We start from the raw sequence: 22,556 nt of genomic DNA, 5'->3' as shown, positions 1-22,556 counted from the left end.
GGACTAAGACAAACGCAACATCGACAAAAGAAACGAAACGTTCTATGCAAACCATGTGGCCATAACGGCCGGTACAATGTGTACAATTGCTACATTGCCTATAAACAAGTGACAGACTTGTGAGCTACGCTGCAAGTCCGTGCATGCGACTGATTTTTATGCAACAGGCTGCAAGTCTTGTATCTCTCAGTAGACTTTTGTTTGGATGACGTTCAATACATGCCGCTACATGAATTTATATGCATTCTCGTTTGATCACAATAATGGGCACATCAAATTGCGCTACAGTGGCTAGAGTCACGGTATAGTTGGCTATAGGCTATAGCCAACGAGTGTGAATGTAAGTTGATATACAAACATACGAGGGGCAAGTACTGAACGTAAAGAAGGTGACGAGGCGATGATGCACAATAGGTGAGGCGGCAGACTGGAGGACAAACAAGAGAAAAAGTGAAGTTGACAGCAATGCGAGAAGGTGCGAGTCTCGAGAGAATGCAAGAAGGGTGCAAGGTTGTGTGAGAGGGCAGAGTGTGACAGTGTCAGATGATACGGGAGGATAGGATGTACTAGTCTGAGAAGGCTCCTAAAAGTTAGAAGACGAGGAGAAATGAGAAAACTTACATGGACAAAGTGGCAGTGTGGGCACGAAGGGTGTTATGATTATTAAGAGGAAAAGAAAGAAAGGTGCGCGGGCAGGCGGAGGAACATCGTTAACAAGTTACTTGCATACTGCGGGGTTTGTAAACCGAATAAGGTAGTAAGCAGCCATACGCGCGAGTGACATGTCGAGCTGACTCGTGACGCGTGACGTGGGACACTCATAGAAGGAGAAGTTCATCTTTGGCGCGGCGGACATGCCAAATCATTTCTCCTGTTATCTTCGTGAGCTGATTCTCTTCTTCAACAGATTTGATTATTGCATCTTGATAGGCTCGGCGCTAGGCTGCTTTATGTAAGGCACCATTCCCATACATGACGTCGACATCTTGGGTCAGTCAATCGTCAGTCAGTGCTTGACTAACTGGTCAACGCTGACTGGAAGTGCCAACTCTTGAAAATCCTTCCTTGAGTATGCAGGTCACACGTTGGGCTCGCTTGCTTGACATACTTAACTGCTTTCGCGAAGTTCGCGTCAATATTTCAACTCCGGTATGAAGAGGCTGGCTTCCGTGTAAACTGTGCATATAACATTCACCAGCGCAGTCCCAAGCACGCTGTATGTTTCGGACTTGCATAAATAGCCAGCTCTTTCCTTATCTTTACCATCCAGCTCTAAATCATGGTTGAAACAGTTACACTCTCTGATGGTGAGTTTTCGTCATCATTGGTTCACGTAGTATCTTATCAACGCAAATCGTTTAGGCCACACCATGCCCGCTATTGGGCTTGGTGTCTACCTGAACGAGGAATGCGCGGAAGCTTGCAGGGTTGCCCTTCAAAATGGTTACCGGTAGGTATTGCACATCAGTGACCAGTCAAAGTTTCAAAACTTACTTAGATCATCAGAATGATTGATGGGGCCCGGTACTACGAGAATGAAGTTCAAGTCGGTGTTGGGGTAGGGAAAAGTGGCGTTAAGCGCGAAGACGTCTTTATCAGTGAGGATAAGCTCCTGGACATCAACATCTCACATATCTGGTCCTCTTTGTTACGGTAGCTTCGAAGGTCTTCCATGAGGATTTCACCTACGATGGGACGACGGCTGCTTTGAAAGACTCGATCGCGAACCTTGGATCTTGCAAGTCTTACCTTTCTAACAATTTACATGACTTACAACATAGGTACTAGCGTATTATAATTTATACCTGACCCACAGCGCCATTGGAGGTAAGGACGCACGTCTTGCCGCCTACAGGGCTCTGTTGGACGGCAAGGCGAACGGGATGATCAAATCTGTCGGCGTCTCCAATTAGTAGGTATCATCACTCACAGATACCCTCTCGACTGACAGTTACACAGCTCAGCCAAGCACATAGAAGAGATTCGTGAGGCTGGTCTAGAGATGCCTGTTGTGAACCAAGTAGAGGTGAGGATTTCTACGATTGGCTCATACGACCATTACGAGGAAGCTGAAATTGTCATCAGTTACATCCGTTCTGCCAGCAAAAACCCATCGTCGAATATTGTAGGAAGAACAACATCGTTGTCCAGGCCTACTCCCCTCTTGTCCGTGGTGCTCTCGATAACCAAGTCATCCAGGAGCTCTCTACAAAGGTGACTATATATTGTATCTACTTGCGTCATGATGTTTGATGTGTTGTAGTACTCCAAGGATCCTGCTCAAATTCTTGTCAGGTGGTCTTTGCAACGAGGGTGAGTGGCACGATTAGTATCTACTCAAATTCTCATTTGATTACACCCAGATTTGTGCCTTTGCCTAAATCCTCGCAACCAGAACGTATCATATCCAACGGCCAAGTATTTGGTTGGGAAATCGAACCTACGGACATGGCAAAGCTTGACGCGTTGGACCGTGGGAAGGAGGGCGCAGTTACCTGGAATCCAGTCGACGTCGATTAAGGAGTCAGAGTTGCCTCCTTGTTTTAGGTAGCAATGTACCAGTACGAACAAAGAACTCGATTGCTTTGTTCACGAGCATGTAATATAACAACGTTCAAGCACATAGCAGAAAAATACAACGACCACTACAGTAACAACGACAGAGGTCAACAGGAGGTCAACAAAACGGAAGATCTATATTTGCACGGAAGTCTAACAGACAAAAATACATCGTAACCCCCTCGCAGCAATTAAACATTATTGCCGAAAGTCACGAGTCTCCGGCGAATGTCTGATAGGCGTTGTTTCCTTGTGGAGAGCGATGCTCGTTTCTGAGCAATAGAAGGGTCTTCGCTGACCAACTCGTTCATACGCTCTGAGAAATTGGACCCAGATGCAACATCGGTCAGCAAGCTCGTAAGAAGGCTCTGCGACAGTTGTTCCGCCAGGGCATGGTGGAGGGCATGCTCGATCGTCAGAGGAATATGGTCAATAACGCGCTGCTCGGGGGATAAACATCTTGAAACACAGACGATAAACAACTCTTACCTTGTAGGCAACGTGATAATAAGCCCGAACATCAGCCATCACAATTAGCTCTTTCTCGCGCGAGTCGGGAGGTAACAGACGCGCAAGATCTGGTATGCTAATATTTGCATACCCAGCCTCTGCAAGAGCCCTCAAAGCTTTGGACTGGGGAGACTCGCCGCGATACTCAGATGCAACCGGTGCGCGATAATTCTTGGGTCCATGGCGAACTACCTTATAGTAGGCCAGCCATTTTTCGCTGAGTGTTTGAAGATAGTGCGTGTTTTGAGTATAGTATGGGGTAGTTTCCAAATCCAAAGCTTTTTTGACGGCTTCTTTGGCGAGCGCCTTGCAGATATCAACCTGAGTTCTGATCAAATTACTGATGTCACAAGACAGCTTGAGCCAAGGGAATAACGGTAAGAAGTCAATCCTTACCCAACATAACCCTCAAGGACTCTGAAGCGTCCAAAATGGATGCCAATGAGTGTGTCAATGACTTGGTCGAGCACATCATTGACGCCAGCGAGACAGCGCTCAGACGGAGCAACCCAGAGTTTGATGAATCCAGCGATGAGGTTCGCCTTTGCTTGATATGGTACGTTGTTTGGAAGCTCCCATCCAATTGCCCTTGATGAATGATTGAGCTACCATTCAAATATCACAACAAAATACGAAAACATACTCTTGGATAACTTTGCTGATCTCATATATACCCATCGTTTTCACTCCAGGATCTCGTTCAGTAAGAATCATCTTCCCCTCGGTATCATCCAGTGGACGACAATCTTCCGGATTTTCAAGAGGCCTAAAGTCAGGAGCAGTGCCGCGTATATCCCTTTTAAAGATGGCATAGAGTGCGCGATTCCGCTGCGCAAGACGTTTGTCTTCGTGACTTCCATTCACATAGCCCTTGAAGACGTCGCAAAATGTATTAACACGTCCCAAAACCTCGATCTGTGGGTCATCTGCAAGTGGCGGGGGTAATCCATCGAGTTCCTTGTTACATTGGGCAAGGAGCTTGTCGATATCTTCTCTGAGGCGTGGTAAACTGTAAACAATGTGAGTTCTGTTATAGCGAGCGAGCTATCAAGTCCACGCACGCTTCCTCGATCAGCTGGATGAGCAGTCGGCTGACATCCGAAACAAAACCTGGAATTCCGAACCGATGACGGTCGGTCACACCATTCCAGGGAGACGTTGTATCGAAATATTCAGCAGCACGCCTTTGCAATTCAGCACGAGACAGGCGTTGCGAGCGTTCGGCATCGTCAGGAAGACGCACACAGTAAAAGCCGTGCCTCAATTTATGGTCCTCCGAACGACCCTCGATGATTTCTACCCATCTTCTGCGTTGGTTGATAGCACCGGTACCGAGCGTGTCAGGTTTAGTAAGGACACCTGAACAAATTTGAGTTGTTTGATCATATTGCAATATGAGCGACATACCAATTGTTCGCTTTCCGTCAGGGTCTGCGGCCCTGGCAAGACTCATGGATTGTTGATTTTCCATATCATCTAGGAGGGCGAGTATCGATTCGGTTACAAAGGAGTTCGTAGTTTATACACGTACCACTCATGGGAATGGTAGTCAATATGATGGTGTTCTTTTTCTTAGTGTAATGTTCCGCCAAACCTTTCACGAGGGCAACAGTCTCGGCTTCTTCATTCTGAATCAAACCTTCATTGCACATTAATCGTATTGTCTCAATCCAAATCAACATATACTTACCCGGTAGATCATAGAAGGACAGGTCTGTCGCATCGGGGTCTTCAATGGAGACACACACCACGTTTCGGGAGAACTTTAGTGTGTTCTTTGTGCTCCTGAGTTCCTCGATGGTCTTCGTGTGGAAACTCGAAGAAGGGAGGTTCGGGTTGAGAATGGCTGACTGGGCACGACGCAGCCAAACCTCGACCTCATTTCTGTCAGTAATCGTTCGACCAAAGGGCACTGTAACAGTCTTTGCCATGTCTTTACCGCTACTATCAAAGCTCAATCGTAAAGTGATAGAGCAGGACCATGACGTGGCGTGACTAGACATTGTACATTCCATGGGGCATCTGAATAGAGTAGCATGAGCATCCTATGCAGTGACCGATGGTGGTAGGGTCACCTTGTACATGTTCCGCTGTCCCGCGGGACATTGATCTTTATCATAATGGAACAAATAATGAGTCAAGGAACAAAAGGACAGACTGTCTGTCGACGTACCCCACTGACGGCTTCAACGAGTGAGCTTTTACCCGCTGAAATATTGGGTTGAGTACAACTGTGGTTACAAGAGGAGACGATCGCAAACCTGATTGGCCACCAATGACGACTACGGATGGTAAGTCGATGAGCGCCTCGGCACTGTAAGAGGTCGCATGAGCAAGCTGTGCAGTCAGAACCACAAACACCCACCCCATGGATTTGAGGTCAGCCATCATTTTCATGAGCTCTCTACGCCTATGTGCATAGTCGGTAGATGATATGTCAACTCCCGTGTCTGGAGGACTGGTGGAACCGGATGCGGTATCAGGAGATGGATCGTTTAACGATGTAGTTTGTCTGCCACGTCTGTTGAGAAATGTGTTCATGGTAGTAGATTGTGTCTGAGACTCGGAAGTGTGGTGCATACGACATCTGAATGACCTCTGATTTTATAGACCAGCCCCTTCTTGGACCTGCATGCTACAGCACAGTGCATATCACGCCCACAACTTGAAATTCAGGGTAAACCACTTGCACGTATCAGAGAAAGCCTCGAGAAATTTCGTACACCGTATACAGGAACGCATCAGCGCATGATTATCTGTTGGTGACATTGCTGTTCCCTGTGCAAATGTGAAGTAACTTCGTAAGGCTCATATGTACCAGAAGAGATCTGCGACGACTTATTCGGCAAATTGTGTTGTTCTGATATCAGAGCCTGTCCATACATGGCAAGGATGTGGTGAGAATCGCCTACAAAAGAACACGTACAAGACATAAAATTGCTATCGCATACAGAAGGTTCGTACAGGAGGTTCGTACAGGAGGTCCCGTATGAGCGCTAGCTCTTGTAGGTCCACAAATATAGAGGGCCATCAGCTTGAAGGCGTGGATCAATGGACAACCAGTGAGGGTGCGGCGCCCGCGATGATGTCACGTGCAGGACCACAGCCGTGTCCTGGGAAACAGTGTGACCAGATATTTCTAGTACTAGTGATGGGCTTATAACCATATCCTTTGCAAACCTACTAACCACGATATTGGCGACTCCCCAAGCTTCACCGGGGTCAGGAGGAACACCAACCCTCTTACATACAATGCCCGTCCTTATCGATCGTTTCTTCATTCCCCGGGTCTTCTGATCGATCTGCACCTTCTTCCACAGCCACGACAGCATCTTGCAGTGGAGCATCTGACAAAAGCACAGCACAAAATGATGCCAGGGCATCAACGATGGTTCTATTTCCCGGAAGAGCGGATATGCGTGTTCCCAACGCAGTTAGAGCAGCGTTTAATGAAGATAGGACACTGGATCATGCTGTAAAGAAGACTGTAAAAACTGGGTCATGCTATCAGTAGCCAACTCACGAGCACCAGCAGTATCTCCCTTCCAGTATCTTACCCACCTTACTCACAAACGCGGCAGGAACTATCTTCATTTAATCGAGCGTCCCAGAGTCGAGGGCCGCAAGAATACCTGTATTCTGACCAGGATCACAGGCAAGCGAACAGCGTGTACTATACTCCTTTAGCGCCACCAGCAAACGTCTCTCCACGGTCACCATCGCCCACAACCGCGTCGAATCGCGTAGTATCTGACTCAGGGACCAGCACAACTTAACATGCCCCTCTAATACTCTTCTTCACCTTCTCTTCTAACATACCCAAACCCTGCGAAGTCGAACCCCCATCAGATGAGGATTGAGAAATTCTAGAGGAGAAGTGAAGGTTCGCAGTAAGGCCTCCACCTGCGCTTCATCTTCGGCAGGTGGCTCTGACAGCCGGCCAGGAGTGTACACAAAGCCAGGAATGGGCATCAGTTGGAGCATTCAGGACTCGGAGCGTCAGCAAGTCGGTTACATCGTCTTCGCTGTTGCCTGCAGCGACATGTAGTCCCTCAGCATTTCCTGGCCATGCAGATGGAAGTTGAATCGATAAGTTCGTGAATCATAGATACGCTCGTAGTGGAGATTGAGAATCCAGGCACGCTCAACGAGGTCATAAATGGAACGCAGTAAACACGAGACGGAACAATCTTTTGCAACGCTGATTTATGTAAATTACTTTTGGACTTTGGTGGAATGATTTCATGCACATACCAAGAACGCGCCTAACTTCTTCTACTACTGCTCCAATTTCAAGTTGCGATACACCGTCAAGATTGTTCTGATCATGAAAAACACAATCACATCATTGTTTGTGGAGCCACGGCTCATCAGCATCAAACGTGCACGCCCGGGCCCCTGAAATGTAAGAGAAGTTAATACTGGAAGACAATCTTAACTGAATATCGTGCGTAGATCTCTGCTCTGCTCCATTCTCCGCCATATAACCCACCAGGCACAACATCCCGGTAGCGAGCCAACGGTGCACGGCGGACGCCCGGTTCAATGTATAAACCGAGTCCTACCTCAACGTGGCCATCGGCAACCAGTTGAAAAGCTGCACGGGTTTGATGTCATACAATTGGCAGTGAAATTGAAGAGCATTACCGAATGTCGGTGTGTGTAAATGATGCCTAAACTAAGACCTGGATGAAGTTCGTGTCCAGGAACATGACAATGTCCAACTGCAATACCAATGCTATGCAAGTGCGCAACCAGCATGTCACCAAGGCACTCGGCATGTGAACGTGTGGGACTGGGGCGCTTGAAGTAGATGTTTATCATGAGCACCGACAGAAGCATAAAGAAATACTGACACTGGCCCCTTTGCCACCGGGCGTTGTATAGGCATCAAGGACCTTGCACACAAATGTTTCTTCTGAGACATCTGAGACCGACTATCTCACAGCCTTCGTATCTTGATTGGCCTGGTGCACAGGCAAAACGTCGTCCGCATTTAGCACGCTCACAACCTTCAGTCCTGCATGTTTAGCACGAGCATGCTCCATAGCTAGACAAAATTAAAACGATTGCCAGTGTAATTGTTGGTGACGACCACCACGTCTCGATGGGTGGGGCCGTTTGCGAACGCAGCAAACTCGATGGCTGCCACATTTTTATTTGCACTTGGGCTTGCGAACGCGTCACGAGAGGAGGGATGTTGAGTTAATGGGGAGGAGGTCGCAACATAGACTATCTTGGTTGCAACATGTCTAAGTAATGTTAACAAATTGAGCATGCATGCATGGAAGCTTACAGGCGGAACGCAGAATTCAGTGTAACTCACCACCGACCGAGTTGCAAACGAGACCATCAGAAGAGATGATATGTGTCTGTGAGATATGGTAAGATGGTACACTCCATAGACTAAGGGGTCGTTACTCAGACCTGTTGGACACAATTGTAAGGCGGAGAAGGGAGAGCGCCTTGGTAGATAAGCTGTTCCGATGTCAGAGGGTCACTTGACTCATTTGAGAAGCATTGCTGCAGTGCGGAAGTACACTCCACTGACATCGCTACGGCTGACATAGTGCTTCATTCAATGCTTCCACACTGCCCACATACTTGAACCGACAACTATTCAGTCGTCTTCAGTAGGAGAAATAGTTTTTAATCCGTTACCGTAGCAGATTGAGTTCGTGATGTTGGATCAAAATTATGGCGAACCCGGCGAGACTATTATTGTCACGGTGACTTTGCAAGACGACTCCAGCTAAATTTAGGAAGAAGGCAATACCCCGTGATCGTTAAGCGGGGCAATTCGATTGTATGCCGGGACGCAATCACGTTTGGAGTTGGACGGAGGCGTGCATGTGCATGCAATTGTGATACCAATACGGTGAGTCGAGTGAGGTCTGTCACTGAGTACTGAGCGTTGAGCTCTATCTCCTTCGTTCGGGTCGTGCAGCCGCTGCAGCGGTAGCGAAAAACTGATATTATGTACAAATAGTAATAAGCATCTTCAAATAAATCGCGGCAAATCGGCGAGAGCCAATAAAAAATTGCTAATCATTCCGCGTGGCCCGATTTGCAAGTATTTTTTGACTTGCCTCAATTTGAATTCAGCGAAAACGCTTCTAAAAATGTTGCAGCATATATTTTTGAAACTCAGCTAGGATGGTTCTACCGTGTTGACGTATCGTTTGAAGATTTTCTATGACTTTGTCGACGACTTGTTAGCCTCATAGACGGCCAAGCAGCTGTCATGAACTCCCTCAAGCATAATAATCTATAAGAATTCGAATTCTACCTTGGCGCTCAGTGCCTTGTACTGTCATTGAGTCGGTGTTCGGTATAGCCATGACTCAACCTGGACATAGTGCGCGCCGGATACAGGGCTGTACTGAGATATCTCAGGGCCACGAGTCAGCTTGGATAGTTTATTTTTAGCCGGATCCTATACTGCCATTTCGAAATGCATGCTGCCTACAGTTAACGGCACGACTGTTGCCAAACAGGTATATATACCGATTTCTGCGTGTCTTTTATTCCGAGCGCGGTGTTGTTTCTCCTCCCACTATTCCTGTAACACGGAGTTAACCAGCGCATATATTTCCCAGCAGAGTTTTTATTCCTGCAGAAAGATTATCCTCCCTTCCGACTTCCCGCCAATTTTAAACTTCTGTCAATTTTGCCAACTGACAACTCTCAATCATACCCAATCTCTTTCTGTTTCTTAGACTCCAACCGCCTAAACTAACCAACATGCGTTGGTCGTCGCTCTTTGCTTCACAGGCCGCAGTCTCTTCTGCTCTCATTGCAACCACACTCTTTACTTTGTCCGCCAGTGCGCAGGACCGCACCACTGAACAGGGCGAGGCGCAGATTACTGGTAAGAATTAAAATATCATCTATGCATGCGAGTTACAGGCATTAGCCAAATGGTTCGGAATGGATATGTATGTATATTGGTGGGCGCATTGCGCATCCTTTGAATCGTCACATTGACGCAAAGCGGTGGACGCTGCTCCATTCGAGTGGGTTGTTCAATTCGAACATGCCCTTTTCACTTGAATAATCGTACGACCTATCTATCTCCAAAGAAGAGGGAACCGAGGAACGCTTCGGCCTTCCATGTGGCTATGATGACCATAGCGACAACCCTTGCTTTTTGTGTCCGCACAACTCTGGGCCCAATTACGTACTTCATGTTCCTTGCCCGACCAGTATTTTGTGCCATGTTGAAAGATCATGCTGACCACTCATCAACTCAGATCCGAATCAGGAATGCACTCCGTATTCCTACGCGCCCGTTACTGCTGCTCTCGCTGCCAACCAGTTCCCGCCTATCTGGACAATCGCGACCATTCTCCCCAATGACACCAATGCTCAAGCCAAGTACCAGTCCATCCAGAGCCAGATCCCAAATATTCAGCCCAATGGCAGCCCGGCTTCCACCTCCACCGGTGATTTCAGCGGTTTTTCGTACCCTTCGTCTGATCCCGATTGCTGGTGGACGTTTGACCAATGCACTACTCCAAAATTGGCCGGATTACCTCCGGATCTGGCTGGCGTCCCAGAGGTATGTTTTTCTATCTCATCATACTGCAGTAACTGACTTCATCTAGCCTAATACCCTAGGTTATGGTTTCGACGATGGACCCAATTGCTCCCACAATGCATTCTATGACTTCTTGTCGCAAAATAACCAAAAAGCCAGTACGTTGGTTTTGCTCGTTTTCAGCTTTATTATAAGTATCCTTATTACAATTTAGCCATGTTCTACATCGGCAGTAACGTCATGGACTGGCCTTTTGAGGCGCAGCGCGCTCTCGCTGATGGTCATGAAATTTGTGTTCGTGAGTCTTTGCACGCTCCTTTCGTGATGCGGTGCATTGATGTTATACTGGCACAGACACTTGGTCGCACAAATATAGTAAGTGCTACGTGGGAACAAACATACTTGGGTGGTTGATCATGTCATTGTGTATATAGCGACTACTTTGACCAACGACGAAGTCTTTGCAGAATTTTACTATAGTACGTTGTCTAGCATCATTCCCTTCCCTTCCCTTCTAATGACCTCTTCTTAGCTGTGAGATTTTTGACCGAGCACAGTCAGAAATATGTTGACCTTAGCTTATAGATGGAAGCAATTAAGTTGGTGGTCGGCGTGACGCCTACGTGCTGGAGGGTAAGCCTATTTACTGTCAGGCGTACGACTGTCTAATGCATTCATAGCCTCCCTACGGCGATGTCGACGATCGGGTCCGGGCCATTGCCCATGCACTGGGTTTGCGCACGATCATTTGGCAATATGACTCCAATGATTGGCGTGAAGGCTTTAACAACGTTACTGCTGCTGATGTCGACCAGAATTACGAGTACCTCATTGCTCGTGCACAAAATGGCACCTACGCTACCGTCAATGCCTTCCCTACTTTTATCGTCATCCATCAAGGACTGACACTGCTTGCAGGCGGGTACTATCATGCTCACACACGAGCTCAACAACTTTACCATGTCCGAGGCTATGAAATTCTACACCCAGCTGAAAGCTGCATTCAAGTACCTCGTTCCCATGGGTGTTGCCACAAATCAAACTCAGCCATACGTCGAGACTAACTACTCTCTACCATCGTTTGATCAATGTACGATCAACGCTATCTTTTGTCACATCTATATTAACACTTGTCCAGACATCAGCGGCACGACAACAGTCACCGGTGCCGTCCCAGCTGCCACAGCGGGGTCTTCCAGTTCAACAGGGTCTGGATCATCTTCTGGGAAAACCCATTCCACTGGTGCTGCGAGCAGAGCCTTATTTGACGGTTTGGGAATACTTGCCGCAGGTGCAGCATTCATTGGCTTCTCAGTGAAACTCTTGGCGTAAGATCCTCGTTCTATTTCTGTTTTCTCTTGTCTTTGGTTGCGCCTGCGGCATGCTCGATGCTTTGGTTCCCGGTCGTACACGGGCTATATTCCTGAACATTGCAACCTTCTCCACGCATAGCATACCTTGACATTTCTCGCTCTTCACTAGAATTTCGCACTTGTCGACAAAAATAGTGCCAATACGTTGGTGTTACAGTCTGTGCCCATCATCTAATATACCCGGTGGACTTTGCCGATATCACCTTTTGATTGTTGTTCTAATTTGATGTTACCGGACTTTTCTTTTGCTTTGCTGTTTCATCTAATGGGCCACTACGGACGTGTCAAAACGACGTTTCTTAACAATGTAATTACAATACTTGACGAACAGAGATGTTACGACCGAGGTCACGATGTAATGGAGCGTTGGCGTTATGGTGGAGACGCAGTGAGGTGATTATGGGGATATGAGGTGCTCAGTAGTCTTTTGATTACAACCCCGAAGTTAATACACTGAACTTCTGAGTATTAATCAGAATAACGTAGCCCTTGCGATGATATATGAAGGGTGCCAAAATTAAGTATACATCACATGCAGATGTTAACGTTGATGGGGCTTGGGAGGCTTGACAATGTCATAGAACACGTGAAGGATGCCCTTCAAAATTCAACATGTACAAATATTAGTTGTGGAGGTGGCTGTACGTTGGAGTAGTAAAGTACGGTGACATCATGCATCACTCCAAGTTTCCATCAAGAACAAGTAACTCCCAATATTCGGATCTTCAGCACTCCCATTACTACTCCTCAGGTTAAATTCTGGTAAGCTTGTCCAAGAAGAAGGTGTTGGTGTCGCATTAACCTCGACGATTGCAGGAAAATACCTCTCGCATCCCTCCTTAAGCGTGTATATCCCTGCGAATCGTAGGATCGCGATGTCTACCAGAAAAAGATCCAAACAGGACCGTGCCTCCTCCAAAACATCGCATGAAACGCCCACATCTCTAGCCAAGGAGAAAGATCTGCCAGGCTCTTTGTCTGAAGGCTCTAACCATGTCAACCGGTCAGACTTACCGCCTTCACGACCACGCAAAGATATGTTGGCGCCTGTCTCCCCACCGGGACATAGGGCACCTTTGCGTTCCTTCATATACGCCTTGGTGACAATGGCCCTTCTCTTCACAATGTGGTATACGTATATCACGGCTGTGGAGCTTAAGCACTGGCAAGAGGAAGTCGGGTGGTGGGGAATGTCCGTTGGGCGAATTGGGAGGCAACATGATACATCCTATCGCAACCAGCAGAGAGGTCAGGAGGTGACCGGAGAACTTGAAGGGCATTTTAGTCAGCTTGCATCCGCGCTCGGAATCCCCGCAACAGACTTAGCTTCGGCTGTCAAACCATTTGTGCCGCCTGCGACGCTGTCTAGTCTTGCGCATCAGGCTACCGGTGAGGCGGTTAAGGTTCTTTTTGAGGACTCGCGTTAGAAAGAGGCTTCTGATGGTGGTGAAATCAATGTGGGCGGTACTGTTGAAGGACTTGTGGTCGGAGTTACATCGAGGAAGAGTGTCCTGTAATTTCAGAGTTAGATATTAGTACTTGCCGCATCATAGGAATTATAAATATGATGAGACTCGTTTATCTTCCTCCAGTATCTATACAAGTGCGATCTGGGCACAATCACTGCAAGAGGTACTAATAAGACGTGTTCGAACATAGACAATCCTGATTCGGGCAACCTTTAGCGTCGTAATGATACAAATACATACAGGATTCGAAGACTCATATGATGTTTTCAGCGTAATAAAGGCGACACCTCTAAGACCGGAGGATGCGTTCAATTACATCCTGTGCCGCCAGCACCAAACCGTCGTTGAACCTTCGGCTCACAGTCTGCAGCGACACTGGGGCTCCTTTGAATATCGCTGCATCATCTGTACGCAAATAGTCAGCTCATGCCATCCAATTTGTAAGAGCGCGACTGACACAAGGAGATATTGTATTCATCCGCCGCACTCATCGGCCTAGGTAACTCCTGATATATGTCAATGGTTGGGTCAGCGACGAGACCTGTCGGGAAGACTGCCCCTGGGTAGTCTAACAAATTCCAAATAGCGGTGTAACTAATATATGAGTTGTCAGATTTTCTGGCGCCCTGCGATATATTTTTACGAACCTCCAATATTTTGTAGTGTCGTGGGGGCTAGCTGTACCTTGGAAGGGTGGGCATACGACGACGTCGACGTTTTGGGACCACCAGTGATCAGAGTACTCCCGCCGATAGTCATCACGTTGATCACGGAGCTAGTAAGGTCAACACCTATGTCGATAGACAGTAGAACCTCTCACCTTCCAAATTTGCGCGGCATCATGGTTCTTCACGTATGGCGGACTGATTACCCATTCTGTCAACGGATGCATCTCTTCTCCACTCTCCTCTAGAATACGTCGGACTGTAGCTCCTCCATCCTCATAGTAGAGCTCGCGCTAGAAACACACGAGTTACATTGTCTAGACCCAACAGACCACCAGACTCACAATTATGCTGTATCCACGGTCGTGGTCATACGGAATGTAGTCTACTACCTCAACCTCTGACGATGCCTCGAGCTTTTCTTTCACCAAATTCAGTGCTCGGATAGTTGGAGGATGAGGCATCACAACCCCGTCGTGCATCATGATTCCTACCCTCAGTTTCTTCTGGGTCAGATCTGGCACTTTCAGTGGAATAGGCAAAGCATCTGGGTCCCGAAGGGATGGATTGGCCCCAAGGACAGCTTCAAGGAAAAGTCGCATGTCTCGTGCTGAACAACACATCGGACCTGTGGAAGGAAAAACTCCGTCCTGGCCATGTTGACTATGGCGGTTATCAACACGACTCTATCAGAGCTTGGTATACTTACTACCAAAGACTTCCATGGGTGGGCGTTGTCCGAGAGGACGGACGGATTCCGTATATACCACAATGGGCGGACGGGCATCGAATGGATCCTCCGCCATCGCTTCATGGATAATATATCAGTTTCCATGACATGTGTAGGAAACGGACTTACCTGCCAATACCCATACAAGAGCCCTTCATGGCGACAAGGGCTGATTCACCACCAGAAGATCCTCCTGCAGTAAGGTTCGTATTGTGGGGATTCAACTAATAGACTTGAGCCGAAAACTAATTTATACTCAAGAGATGGCATACCACTCGACCGTAGGAAGACTTAGTTTCGAGGTGCATCACAGACTGTGGCTGATTCGTCTTGACATAGAAGACTAACAATATGTTCGACGGACAACATGTTACAACAGGGATCAATTACATACCTGCACCCAATGAACGCAGAATGCTTGTCATATCGCAGTCTTCCGTCGAAGTTTCCATAATCACGAGAAAGCCTCCGCACCCAACTGTCCCTTTGAGTGCGTAATGGCCCTGAGGACGGCGAGAGTTAAAGATAGATGATTGCAAGTTGGTAATGATGCACTAACTTTGACTGAAATTGGCAGTCCATGAAGTGGCCCAATGACCTTGCCTTCTTTTTGGAAGTACTCATCCAGCTGCTGCGCCTGTTTAATGCCTTCATCGAGGAAGAAGTCCATAAGACAAGCTGTGAGCTGATGAGCGATGGCCGCGCGCTTTCCAAAGGCAGTGACAGCTTCGACTGCTGTCAGTTCGCCTGCAGCAATCTTTTGGCACACAGCGGTCGCGTCTAGTTCAGTGATAGTCAACTCTTGGACAGTCAGCAAGCCACACATCTCAGGAATGCGAGTGATATCAAGAGGTGGGTCCTCGAGAATTGCTGGGGGGAGTTTGAGACCGGCTGGAATCTTGGCTTCAAGCTGTTCTCGTAAGACGCGAGCCTTTGCTTCGTATGAAGCATTACCCCCTATGCCTTTGATTTTCTCTTTGAAGGACATTCTTATGGCTGGGGAGAAGGAATAGCAAAAGTCAATACATTGAGGCTGCGATATATGTACGATCGATGGAAGTAGCTCTTCAGATAAGCTGTTCGCCAAATATATGCTTGTCTTCTGAAGTTCTTTGTGGGCAGATGATATGTCCCATGACAGGGATGCTAGAAGGGAACGAAGTCACAAGGTTGATGCAATGAATAGAAGCAATTGGTTGCGTACCAGTACCACGCATGGACAACACAGAGATTGAGAGCGTATCCAACATACGGACAAGGACTCCAGCCATTGCACTGGGACCCCTGGCACTACAGTGATTCATCCTGCCGGTGGTACATCTGCCACCATTAACATGTAGCCGTCCATTGTATGTCACTGCATATGATATTGTGCAATGTGAGCTCCCGTACATGTCCGCGGGTCTATCATTATACTGAATTCCGTGGCTACTGATGGGGGCAAGAAGCAGGACGCACAAGGACTTTGGCAACGTTAACCGTACAGGCCCGGGGGCGCGGCCGGCTACCGCACGACAGGAATGGTCAGGGTTACCCTTCCTACGTCATATATAGAGCGGGGTTACCAGCAGCTTGCGTTCAATTTAGGTTTCGGAGATCGATCAAATCGGCGTCATGCAGCATCGGGCTGGCTTAGGCTGGCTTCTGGTTATGACAATAACGTTGTAATAACTTCCTGGTAACATTTGCCGCAATCAACGGAATGCTGGTCCTCAGGCCTCAGGCCTCAAGGCGCTCCGTAGACTGGTGACCAGCCTGTCTATTAGGTAAACCGTCGATAGACAGCGCTCCGTTCTACTAGCTTTGACTCATCGGGGACGGCATTCCTCTGTTCCATAAGCATCGCTCATGTTTACCACGCTCTGAGAATGTATGAAATTTTTTATTTCCTGGTTAGCATACGCGCTAGACGAAATGACGAAATATATACGCACAGAGGCCTAAGATAGCTATTTGATCTAGATCCTTCAGTGAGGCATAAAGATCCGTCGTGAAGTTTTGAACTTGTTCTGGACGACTTCGCAGCGCCACAGATAAATGCTAGCCTGCAGTAACCCTTCTGAAAAAAGCCTGAAATTCAATGGCTCACAAATATGGTTTGACCGACATAATGTCAGCCAGCGACTACCGGTGTAACCAGCCGCGTGGCTTCCCAACGGCAGCAAGAAGTACATGATGGACTCGACTCAGGAGTCAGGAGCATCAAGGTCTTCTCTGATTGGCTCACTAAGGACGGAAATGGTGTGAATATGAGTACAGGTCCAAACGCCGAGCCGGCTTCAGTGTAGGAGAGATAACGGACTTAATTTGGGTGACTGAAGCAGACTAGCCAAAATCGAAAGATGGCATCCCAACATGGCGAAGGCATGTGAGTGAAGCCCTATCCAAATAGCGTCAGGCACTAGGCTGGACGTTGATGAACACTTTCTGACGAGGTGGCCTGTGATACCATGCGTACGGAAGGGTGGCTGTAACCCGACATTATGTGGGATCCTAAGCTGCAGCGCCGACGACATATGGCATTTCGGCCACAAAACAAAATTGCGCCCAGTGCGTAATTGCGCCCAGAGAACGTTTGGGGTCACGCATGGAATAACGTACCCTCCAAGTACGCTATACCGAATCCATGCCACTTCTCATATCCTGACGGCTCAGCGGCCTCGTTGGTCCGCAGTATGCAGAGGAAACTAGATGCTTAGCCCTTAAACTTTATAATAAACTCACGTCGTGTACATCTCCTTCAACAGATAGGCATGTGGGGTATAAGTAGACGCCTAGGCAAGATGATCGATCAGTATTGCTAGAAGCATTCGGTGCTTGGAAACTGGCGGAAAAACGTGTACTGCCAGTGCGGAACAGACGCGCAGCCTGAGTTTGAACTAGTTCCGGGCTCCCAAAGCACTTGATGCCAAATGGAAGCTCTCACTAGCTAGTTGTGCGCTCACGATAGAGAACGAAAGGCTGATCGAATGCGATCTCGTTAGGAAACCCCAAAGCAACCACTGACATGTTGGGACAGATTGAAAAGTGTACTGTCAGTCATAAGGATTCCCTGCCATGACTTTTGCGCAAAGCTCCATGATTTGAAGAAAAGATAGAAAGAGTCAATGCAAGCTCAGGTTGAAGCTGGAATTGAATAAACAGAAAACTGATCATTGATCCCACGATCTCATGATGACCCCAGGCAGGTGACTGCTTGGTATGTTGTTGTACCATGCTAGCAAGCACCTGATCGCTCAGGTTCATTCCAGAAACATCCCAAGACGCCTACTATCAATGTCTCTTGCATCTCCTGAAGCATTCTCAGTCGAGAAACACGTTGCGATCGCAGCAGTACGGAGAGCATGTCTGGTGACTTGCACTGTGTTCAATCAATTAGTCCGAGACAGAACGGATACCCTCAAGAAGGAAGACGATTCACCAGTGACAGGTATCAATTTCCGTCTTTCAGGTTTGAGGGTCGTAGCTAATCAATTTTATGAAGTCGGAGATTATGCCGCACAGGCGGTTATCAATACTGTCTTGAGGAATGCATTCCCCGAAGATCCTATCATCGGCGAGGAGGGTGCAGATGCCCTCCGGCAAGGATCAAATACTAAACTGCGGGAACGAGTGGTCTCCTTGGCTAACAACGCATTGCAGGAAGATCTCATCGACGGGGAGAAAGCGCAATGGGGCTTAGGTTCTCAACACGAGCACAGTTCAGAGGCCCTGTTAAAGGCGATAGATGAAGGAAACGATGCGGGTGGTCCAAATAAACGTGAGGCTATGTTGTATGTCGTTAATTCCGTACTCTGACCTGTACTTAGGCATGTGGACAGTTGACCCTATCGATGGAACGAAAGGCTTCTTGCGCGGCGGCCAATATGCCGTTTGTTTGTCTCTCATTGTGAATAGCCAGGTTGTGCTGGGCGTCATCGGATGTCCGAATATACAAATACACCCTGCAAACCCTGATGAAGAAAAGGGTTGTATCTTTGTTGCGGTCCGAGGACAAGGCGCCTTTCAGGTAATCTCCAATTCTGTGTGCCAAGTGTATAATGCCCTTAATTTCCTCAAACAGGTCACCTTGTCTGGCACCAATGCGATTAAACTCCCTTTCTTTTCTTCAGAGAAGTCATATGTCCTCCAATCGGAAGAGTCGAAGCACACGAATATACCATTGATTAGACGGGTTTCTGACGAGCTCCACCTTACTGAATGGGGAATGGATAGCCAGGCCAAATATTGCTGTCTTGCCAGAGGAGAGGGCGCGGTGTATCTTCGCATGCCGGCGCCTACCATTGGCGCTAAACAGCCTTACGAGGAGCGAATCTGGGTAAGTCGTTTGACAATCAATGATTTAGTAGCGCTAATAATTCTGTTACCCTGACTTGCAGGATCATGCCCCTGGAAGCATCCTCGTTGAGGAGGCAGGTGGCAAAATCACAGATTCTGAGGGCGCTCCACTCCAATTCGGACTTGGGAGGGGAATGGGAGAGAATCACGGCTTTGTAGCCACAGTCGATGAAGAACTCCACGCGCGAGTGGTATCAGCTATCAAGCGGGCTCAACTCGCGGAGGATCCTAAAAAGACGAAGCCTACACTTTAAAGAGAGCCCTTTAGACGAGATGCTTTTATCAGACGCTGGTATAACACATGGTTCCCTGGATACCTCCTAGGGTTGCCGATCGGATAACTATTGGAAATCAAGTGTCAAGTCGTACGTTAGGCGCTAGCATTTCCTCAGTCACCTTTTGAACATCAAACTGGAAGGCGACCATTAGTGCCCCCTCACCATTGCCTCCCACGGACGAATTAAGACATTCTATTGGAAATTTCTGTTGCATTCCATAGGGCGGTGTTGTGTATACTTGGCGAATCAGCGCTAGCACTCAGCGCCAGTTTCGACCAGCTGATCAGCCCGGCCTCCTGGCTAGTCATTGTCGTACTATACTACGTACTTATTAGTACAGGGAATGATGGTGAAGCGCCTATCTTAAGCTTCCGAGACTCGACTGAGCGTCTAAGATTACGCCACATATGCCCATTTGATCTAACCGTGTATCAATTAAGTACTCGAGGTCGAAGTCAGTACGAGTTGAGCATGAGAGTTCTGACTAATTAAGGGGCGTGTGAACACGTTGGGAGCGGCGATGATTCTGTCAGGTCCTGGCGCTTGACAATGTTTTCAGTACTTCCTGGCAGCTCCCGTTTTGCCGCTTCGCTGCCGCGGAGCATTCCTATGAGCACCTAGCCTAGGCGCTTGATAGGATGAGCGCTATATCTGAGAATGCTTCTTGCCTCATGGTCGGCCGCGACAATCACACCGAGACAGCGCTAATTCACCTGTTATTTACCTCAGCTCTTTCGGCTCACCGTATATTCTATGCTTTCTGGCAAAAATGATTGATCAGGCCACTCTTCAAACTGCGACATATAACATCAGGCATATAGCTACAGGACAATACGTTGCTCTCAAAGATACCAAGAGAACTTCGACTCTGATCGTCCTCCAAGATAGTCACTTTGAACACCTTGCAGTGAGCCTTCCTAGAGTTGGTCTCTATATGCTAACTTTTCTTTGACAGTGGGTTTTGGACAAGCTGGCAGGACTCGAAGACACGTATCATGTCAGAAGTTTCCTGCAGAACACTTTTGCTCAGACGGGAGAGTCTCCCACCGCGGGCGCTGGAATCGTTTCCGGGACAGAATCATACCCGTGGCTCATTCGTCCCGCCGCCAGCGGTTTTGGTGACTTCTACCTGTGAGTGAGGTAGTTACCATTGACGCGGTTTTTAAACATGCAAGGTACCTAGCATTTCACCTCATTCAGATCCCTCTCTCTATTGGACCATCGTAAAGACACGGGATGGTACAAATGTAAGCTCATCTAAACTTGACTTGCGGCCTCATGCTCATCAGTTGTTGCAGGCTATACTAACCAACAATCCACAGCATCACGTATACTGGGAATTTGTCAAGATATCTGCCTAAGGACGAAAGCTGGGAATTGGGTGGGTGGTGACACTGGGCCTGGGGTGCCACAGTGGAGTGCGAGGTATCATAGTTCAGGGTCACGTCCAGCCAGATCTCAGCAGAATTTTTGTGTAGGTAGTATTGTTTTCTGTGTTCTAAATGATTCATTAAAATTTTATAAAAAAACTCATCATGCCGTGCGTTTAAGGCTGTGATTGGGATGGGTAAGCCGGTCACTTCTATTTTTTTCTGGTGTCCCAATCGACTGCCGGCTTTTATGTATCCGGACCACTGTTCAGAAGTGGAACAACACCATACTATGGCTGTGTTCATTTACTATATGATGGCATCCGCGGCACGAGTCCGAACATCATGCCTGTGATGCCAACTTGGCGCCACCCCAATTCTGCATTTTCGCCTTCGCGAATGAATGATTATGTGCCTTGAGGCCACTTAAATCTGCCGCATGCCCGTCCTCCATTGTGCATGCGGAGTTCATACCGTGACGAAGTCCATTGAACTTGAGAATCTGGGAACAAAATTAACCCGTGATGCTGTTTCATATACTGTCTCGACACTACCGTGATTATCATCGGGGAATTCGGACCATGTGTCTTGACTCTGATGACTATAAGAATGGCCTGGTAAATGCAAGGTTTGCCATCAAAAGTTCTACACGCTGTCCCATTTCGAGAAACACATCTCGTTCATTTGTGCACTCACCTTCGCGACGATGACGATTTCAGGTAACCTTAAAACTGGGACTTACACTCTTCGGAATGCTAGTACAAATGACTTTGTCGTTGTACAAGGCCCCAAAACTGCTGCCCTGGTAACAAGCAACGATGGTCGGGCAGAGAATGCCGCAGTACGTCCAACCCATGGATCATGCGGAGGAACATAAATAACATTCTATAGTGGGTCCTTGAAAAACTCAGTGGGCATTACGACAAGTACAACATCAGAAATTTCGCGCACAACTCATATGCCACTGTCAACAGTGTGCAAAAAAGAAGCGCTGCACTCACCTGTGGGCGCGAGGTGTGCCCTTGGAGCATCAGACCAACTGGATACGGAACATATGTGTCTGTCTTCCATCAGCTGAGTATATTACGTCTTATCTTACAGACGCACATGTACATCCAGGATTTCACCACACTCAGATGCTTCGCTGTTTTGGAGCCTGAAAACGTCCGGGGATCACTCGCAGGTAAGTATCAATGCTCTCGTGAACTGCAGGGTCTACTTACATAGCAGTTGATACAGGCGCTATTGACGGATGATCGGACCAACACCGTCCATTGGTACTTGCATCGTGTGTCGGCCTGACTCAGAGATGAATGAACAATAGGCTGCGGTGCAGATGAAGGATCATGGCATAGCCCCCTTGTCCCTATTCCGAATCTCGGGTTGGACGCGGGGTGATTACTTGATGGAGGTAGCAAGGCGCTGGTACGATAGTATATGATCTTGTTACCCATGTATTCGAACTCAGACAGGTTCTTTGCGCTACACCTTTATAATAGTCGATCGTCTAATGACGTTAGTCCGTCACAATAGCCTATCTGCCGCATATTGAACAACCACGACCACAAAAGAGTCGATTCCAATTGGAACCCCACATGATGATACGACCACACGCAGCGATTAATATTGCAGTCTGAACACGCGCTCAAATTCAGCCCTAGATGATGCACATCTTGACTACGTTTAGCCTGAGCGACGTGAAGGATAGTCTTGAATGTTATTAG

The 22,556-nt window shown here is 47.8% G+C and overlaps 9 protein-coding genes across 9 annotated transcripts; 6 read left to right on the top strand and 3 right to left on the bottom strand.

Moving 5' to 3' along the window:
- Window positions 1-821: 821 nt before the first annotated feature.
- On the top strand, window positions 822-2,520 carry F5147DRAFT_835038 (NADP-dependent oxidoreductase domain-containing protein; the record flags this gene model as incomplete). Its single annotated transcript, XM_041443943.1, has 11 exons — window positions 822-882; window positions 931-1,069; window positions 1,127-1,307; window positions 1,363-1,450; window positions 1,507-1,598; window positions 1,658-1,738; window positions 1,789-1,912; window positions 1,960-2,026; window positions 2,086-2,214; window positions 2,264-2,313; window positions 2,364-2,520. The coding sequence occupies exons 3-11, from the start codon at window positions 1,280-1,282 to the stop codon at window positions 2,518-2,520; spliced, it is 816 nt and encodes a 271-aa protein (XP_041295950.1). The 5' UTR covers window positions 822-882; window positions 931-1,069; window positions 1,127-1,279.
- A 140-nt stretch (window positions 2,521-2,660) lies between these two features.
- F5147DRAFT_608215 (P-loop containing nucleoside triphosphate hydrolase protein) lies at window positions 2,661-5,559 on the bottom strand. Its single transcript, XM_041432378.1, has 12 exons — window positions 5,435-5,559; window positions 5,331-5,383; window positions 5,243-5,277; window positions 5,145-5,179; window positions 4,760-5,091; window positions 4,601-4,708; window positions 4,477-4,545; window positions 4,131-4,428; window positions 3,713-4,078; window positions 3,466-3,657; window positions 3,049-3,409; window positions 2,661-2,999 (listed from the first exon to the last, which is right to left on the bottom strand). Exons 1-12 carry the CDS (start codon window positions 5,464-5,466, stop codon window positions 2,751-2,753), a joined length of 2,130 nt encoding a protein of 709 aa, XP_041295949.1. The 5' UTR covers window positions 5,467-5,559; the 3' UTR covers window positions 2,661-2,750.
- Window positions 5,560-6,916: 1,357 nt separating this feature from the next.
- F5147DRAFT_759270 (uncharacterized protein) lies at window positions 6,917-9,001 on the bottom strand. Its single transcript, XM_041440438.1, has 10 exons — window positions 8,731-9,001; window positions 8,497-8,672; window positions 8,396-8,441; window positions 8,137-8,301; window positions 8,016-8,089; window positions 7,926-7,967; window positions 7,689-7,872; window positions 7,509-7,666; window positions 7,324-7,390; window positions 6,917-7,270 (listed from the first exon to the last, which is right to left on the bottom strand). The coding sequence occupies exons 2-10, from the start codon at window positions 8,635-8,637 to the stop codon at window positions 7,122-7,124; spliced, it is 1,026 nt and encodes a 341-aa protein (XP_041295948.1). The 5' UTR covers window positions 8,638-8,672; window positions 8,731-9,001; the 3' UTR covers window positions 6,917-7,121.
- Window positions 9,002-9,554: 553 nt separating this feature from the next.
- On the top strand, window positions 9,555-12,341 carry F5147DRAFT_681692 (carbohydrate esterase family 4 protein). The gene is made up of 10 exons (XM_041436395.1): window positions 9,555-9,940; window positions 10,323-10,630; window positions 10,677-10,767; window positions 10,824-10,907; window positions 10,964-10,984; window positions 11,044-11,099; window positions 11,195-11,242; window positions 11,290-11,472; window positions 11,528-11,699; window positions 11,748-12,341. The coding sequence occupies exons 1-10, from the start codon at window positions 9,814-9,816 to the stop codon at window positions 11,939-11,941; spliced, it is 1,284 nt and encodes a 427-aa protein (XP_041295947.1). The 5' UTR covers window positions 9,555-9,813; the 3' UTR covers window positions 11,942-12,341.
- Window positions 12,342-12,590: 249 nt separating this feature from the next.
- On the top strand, window positions 12,591-13,569 carry F5147DRAFT_681691 (uncharacterized protein). Its single transcript, XM_041436394.1, has 2 exons — window positions 12,591-12,744; window positions 12,799-13,569. Exon 2 carries the CDS (start codon window positions 12,858-12,860, stop codon window positions 13,407-13,409), a length of 552 nt encoding a protein of 183 aa, XP_041295946.1. The 5' UTR covers window positions 12,591-12,744; window positions 12,799-12,857; the 3' UTR covers window positions 13,410-13,569.
- Window positions 13,570-13,640: 71 nt separating this feature from the next.
- F5147DRAFT_631497 (amidase signature domain-containing protein) lies at window positions 13,641-15,834 on the bottom strand (the record flags this gene model as incomplete). Its single annotated transcript, XM_041432799.1, has 10 exons — window positions 13,641-13,856; window positions 13,909-14,045; window positions 14,099-14,226; window positions 14,272-14,409; window positions 14,461-14,779; window positions 14,826-14,924; window positions 14,976-15,070; window positions 15,119-15,189; window positions 15,241-15,349; window positions 15,406-15,834. The coding sequence occupies 10 exons, from the start codon at window positions 15,832-15,834 to the stop codon at window positions 13,741-13,743; spliced, it is 1,641 nt and encodes a 546-aa protein (XP_041295945.1). The 3' UTR covers window positions 13,641-13,740.
- Window positions 15,835-18,006: 2,172 nt separating this feature from the next.
- Window positions 18,007-19,834, top strand: F5147DRAFT_681680 (3(2),5-bisphosphate nucleotidase HAL2). Its single transcript, XM_041436393.1, has 5 exons — window positions 18,007-18,276; window positions 18,331-18,606; window positions 18,656-18,855; window positions 18,910-19,164; window positions 19,226-19,834. Exons 1-5 carry the CDS (start codon window positions 18,048-18,050, stop codon window positions 19,436-19,438), a joined length of 1,173 nt encoding a protein of 390 aa, XP_041295944.1. The 5' UTR covers window positions 18,007-18,047; the 3' UTR covers window positions 19,439-19,834.
- Window positions 19,835-19,956: 122 nt separating this feature from the next.
- F5147DRAFT_681677 (uncharacterized protein) lies at window positions 19,957-20,996 on the top strand. The gene is made up of 4 exons (XM_041436392.1): window positions 19,957-20,369; window positions 20,418-20,593; window positions 20,646-20,709; window positions 20,761-20,996. Exons 1-4 carry the CDS (start codon window positions 20,232-20,234, stop codon window positions 20,821-20,823), a joined length of 441 nt encoding a protein of 146 aa, XP_041295943.1. The 5' UTR covers window positions 19,957-20,231; the 3' UTR covers window positions 20,824-20,996.
- A 470-nt stretch (window positions 20,997-21,466) lies between these two features.
- F5147DRAFT_50306 (uncharacterized protein) lies at window positions 21,467-22,427 on the top strand. Its single transcript, XM_041429931.1, has 2 exons — window positions 21,467-21,673; window positions 21,724-22,427. The coding sequence occupies exons 1-2, from the start codon at window positions 21,539-21,541 to the stop codon at window positions 22,057-22,059; spliced, it is 471 nt and encodes a 156-aa protein (XP_041295942.1). The 5' UTR covers window positions 21,467-21,538; the 3' UTR covers window positions 22,060-22,427.
- Window positions 22,428-22,556: the final 129 nt, after the last annotated feature.

This window comes from Suillus discolor (genome assembly GCF_016758755.1).
Source record: "Suillus discolor strain FC423 chromosome Unknown F5147scaffold_12, whole genome shotgun sequence".
NCBI lineage: Eukaryota > Fungi > Basidiomycota > Agaricomycetes > Boletales > Suillaceae > Suillus > Suillus discolor.
Note: the sequence above shows the minus strand (reverse complement) of the source record. Positions and strands in the feature narration are given on the sequence as shown.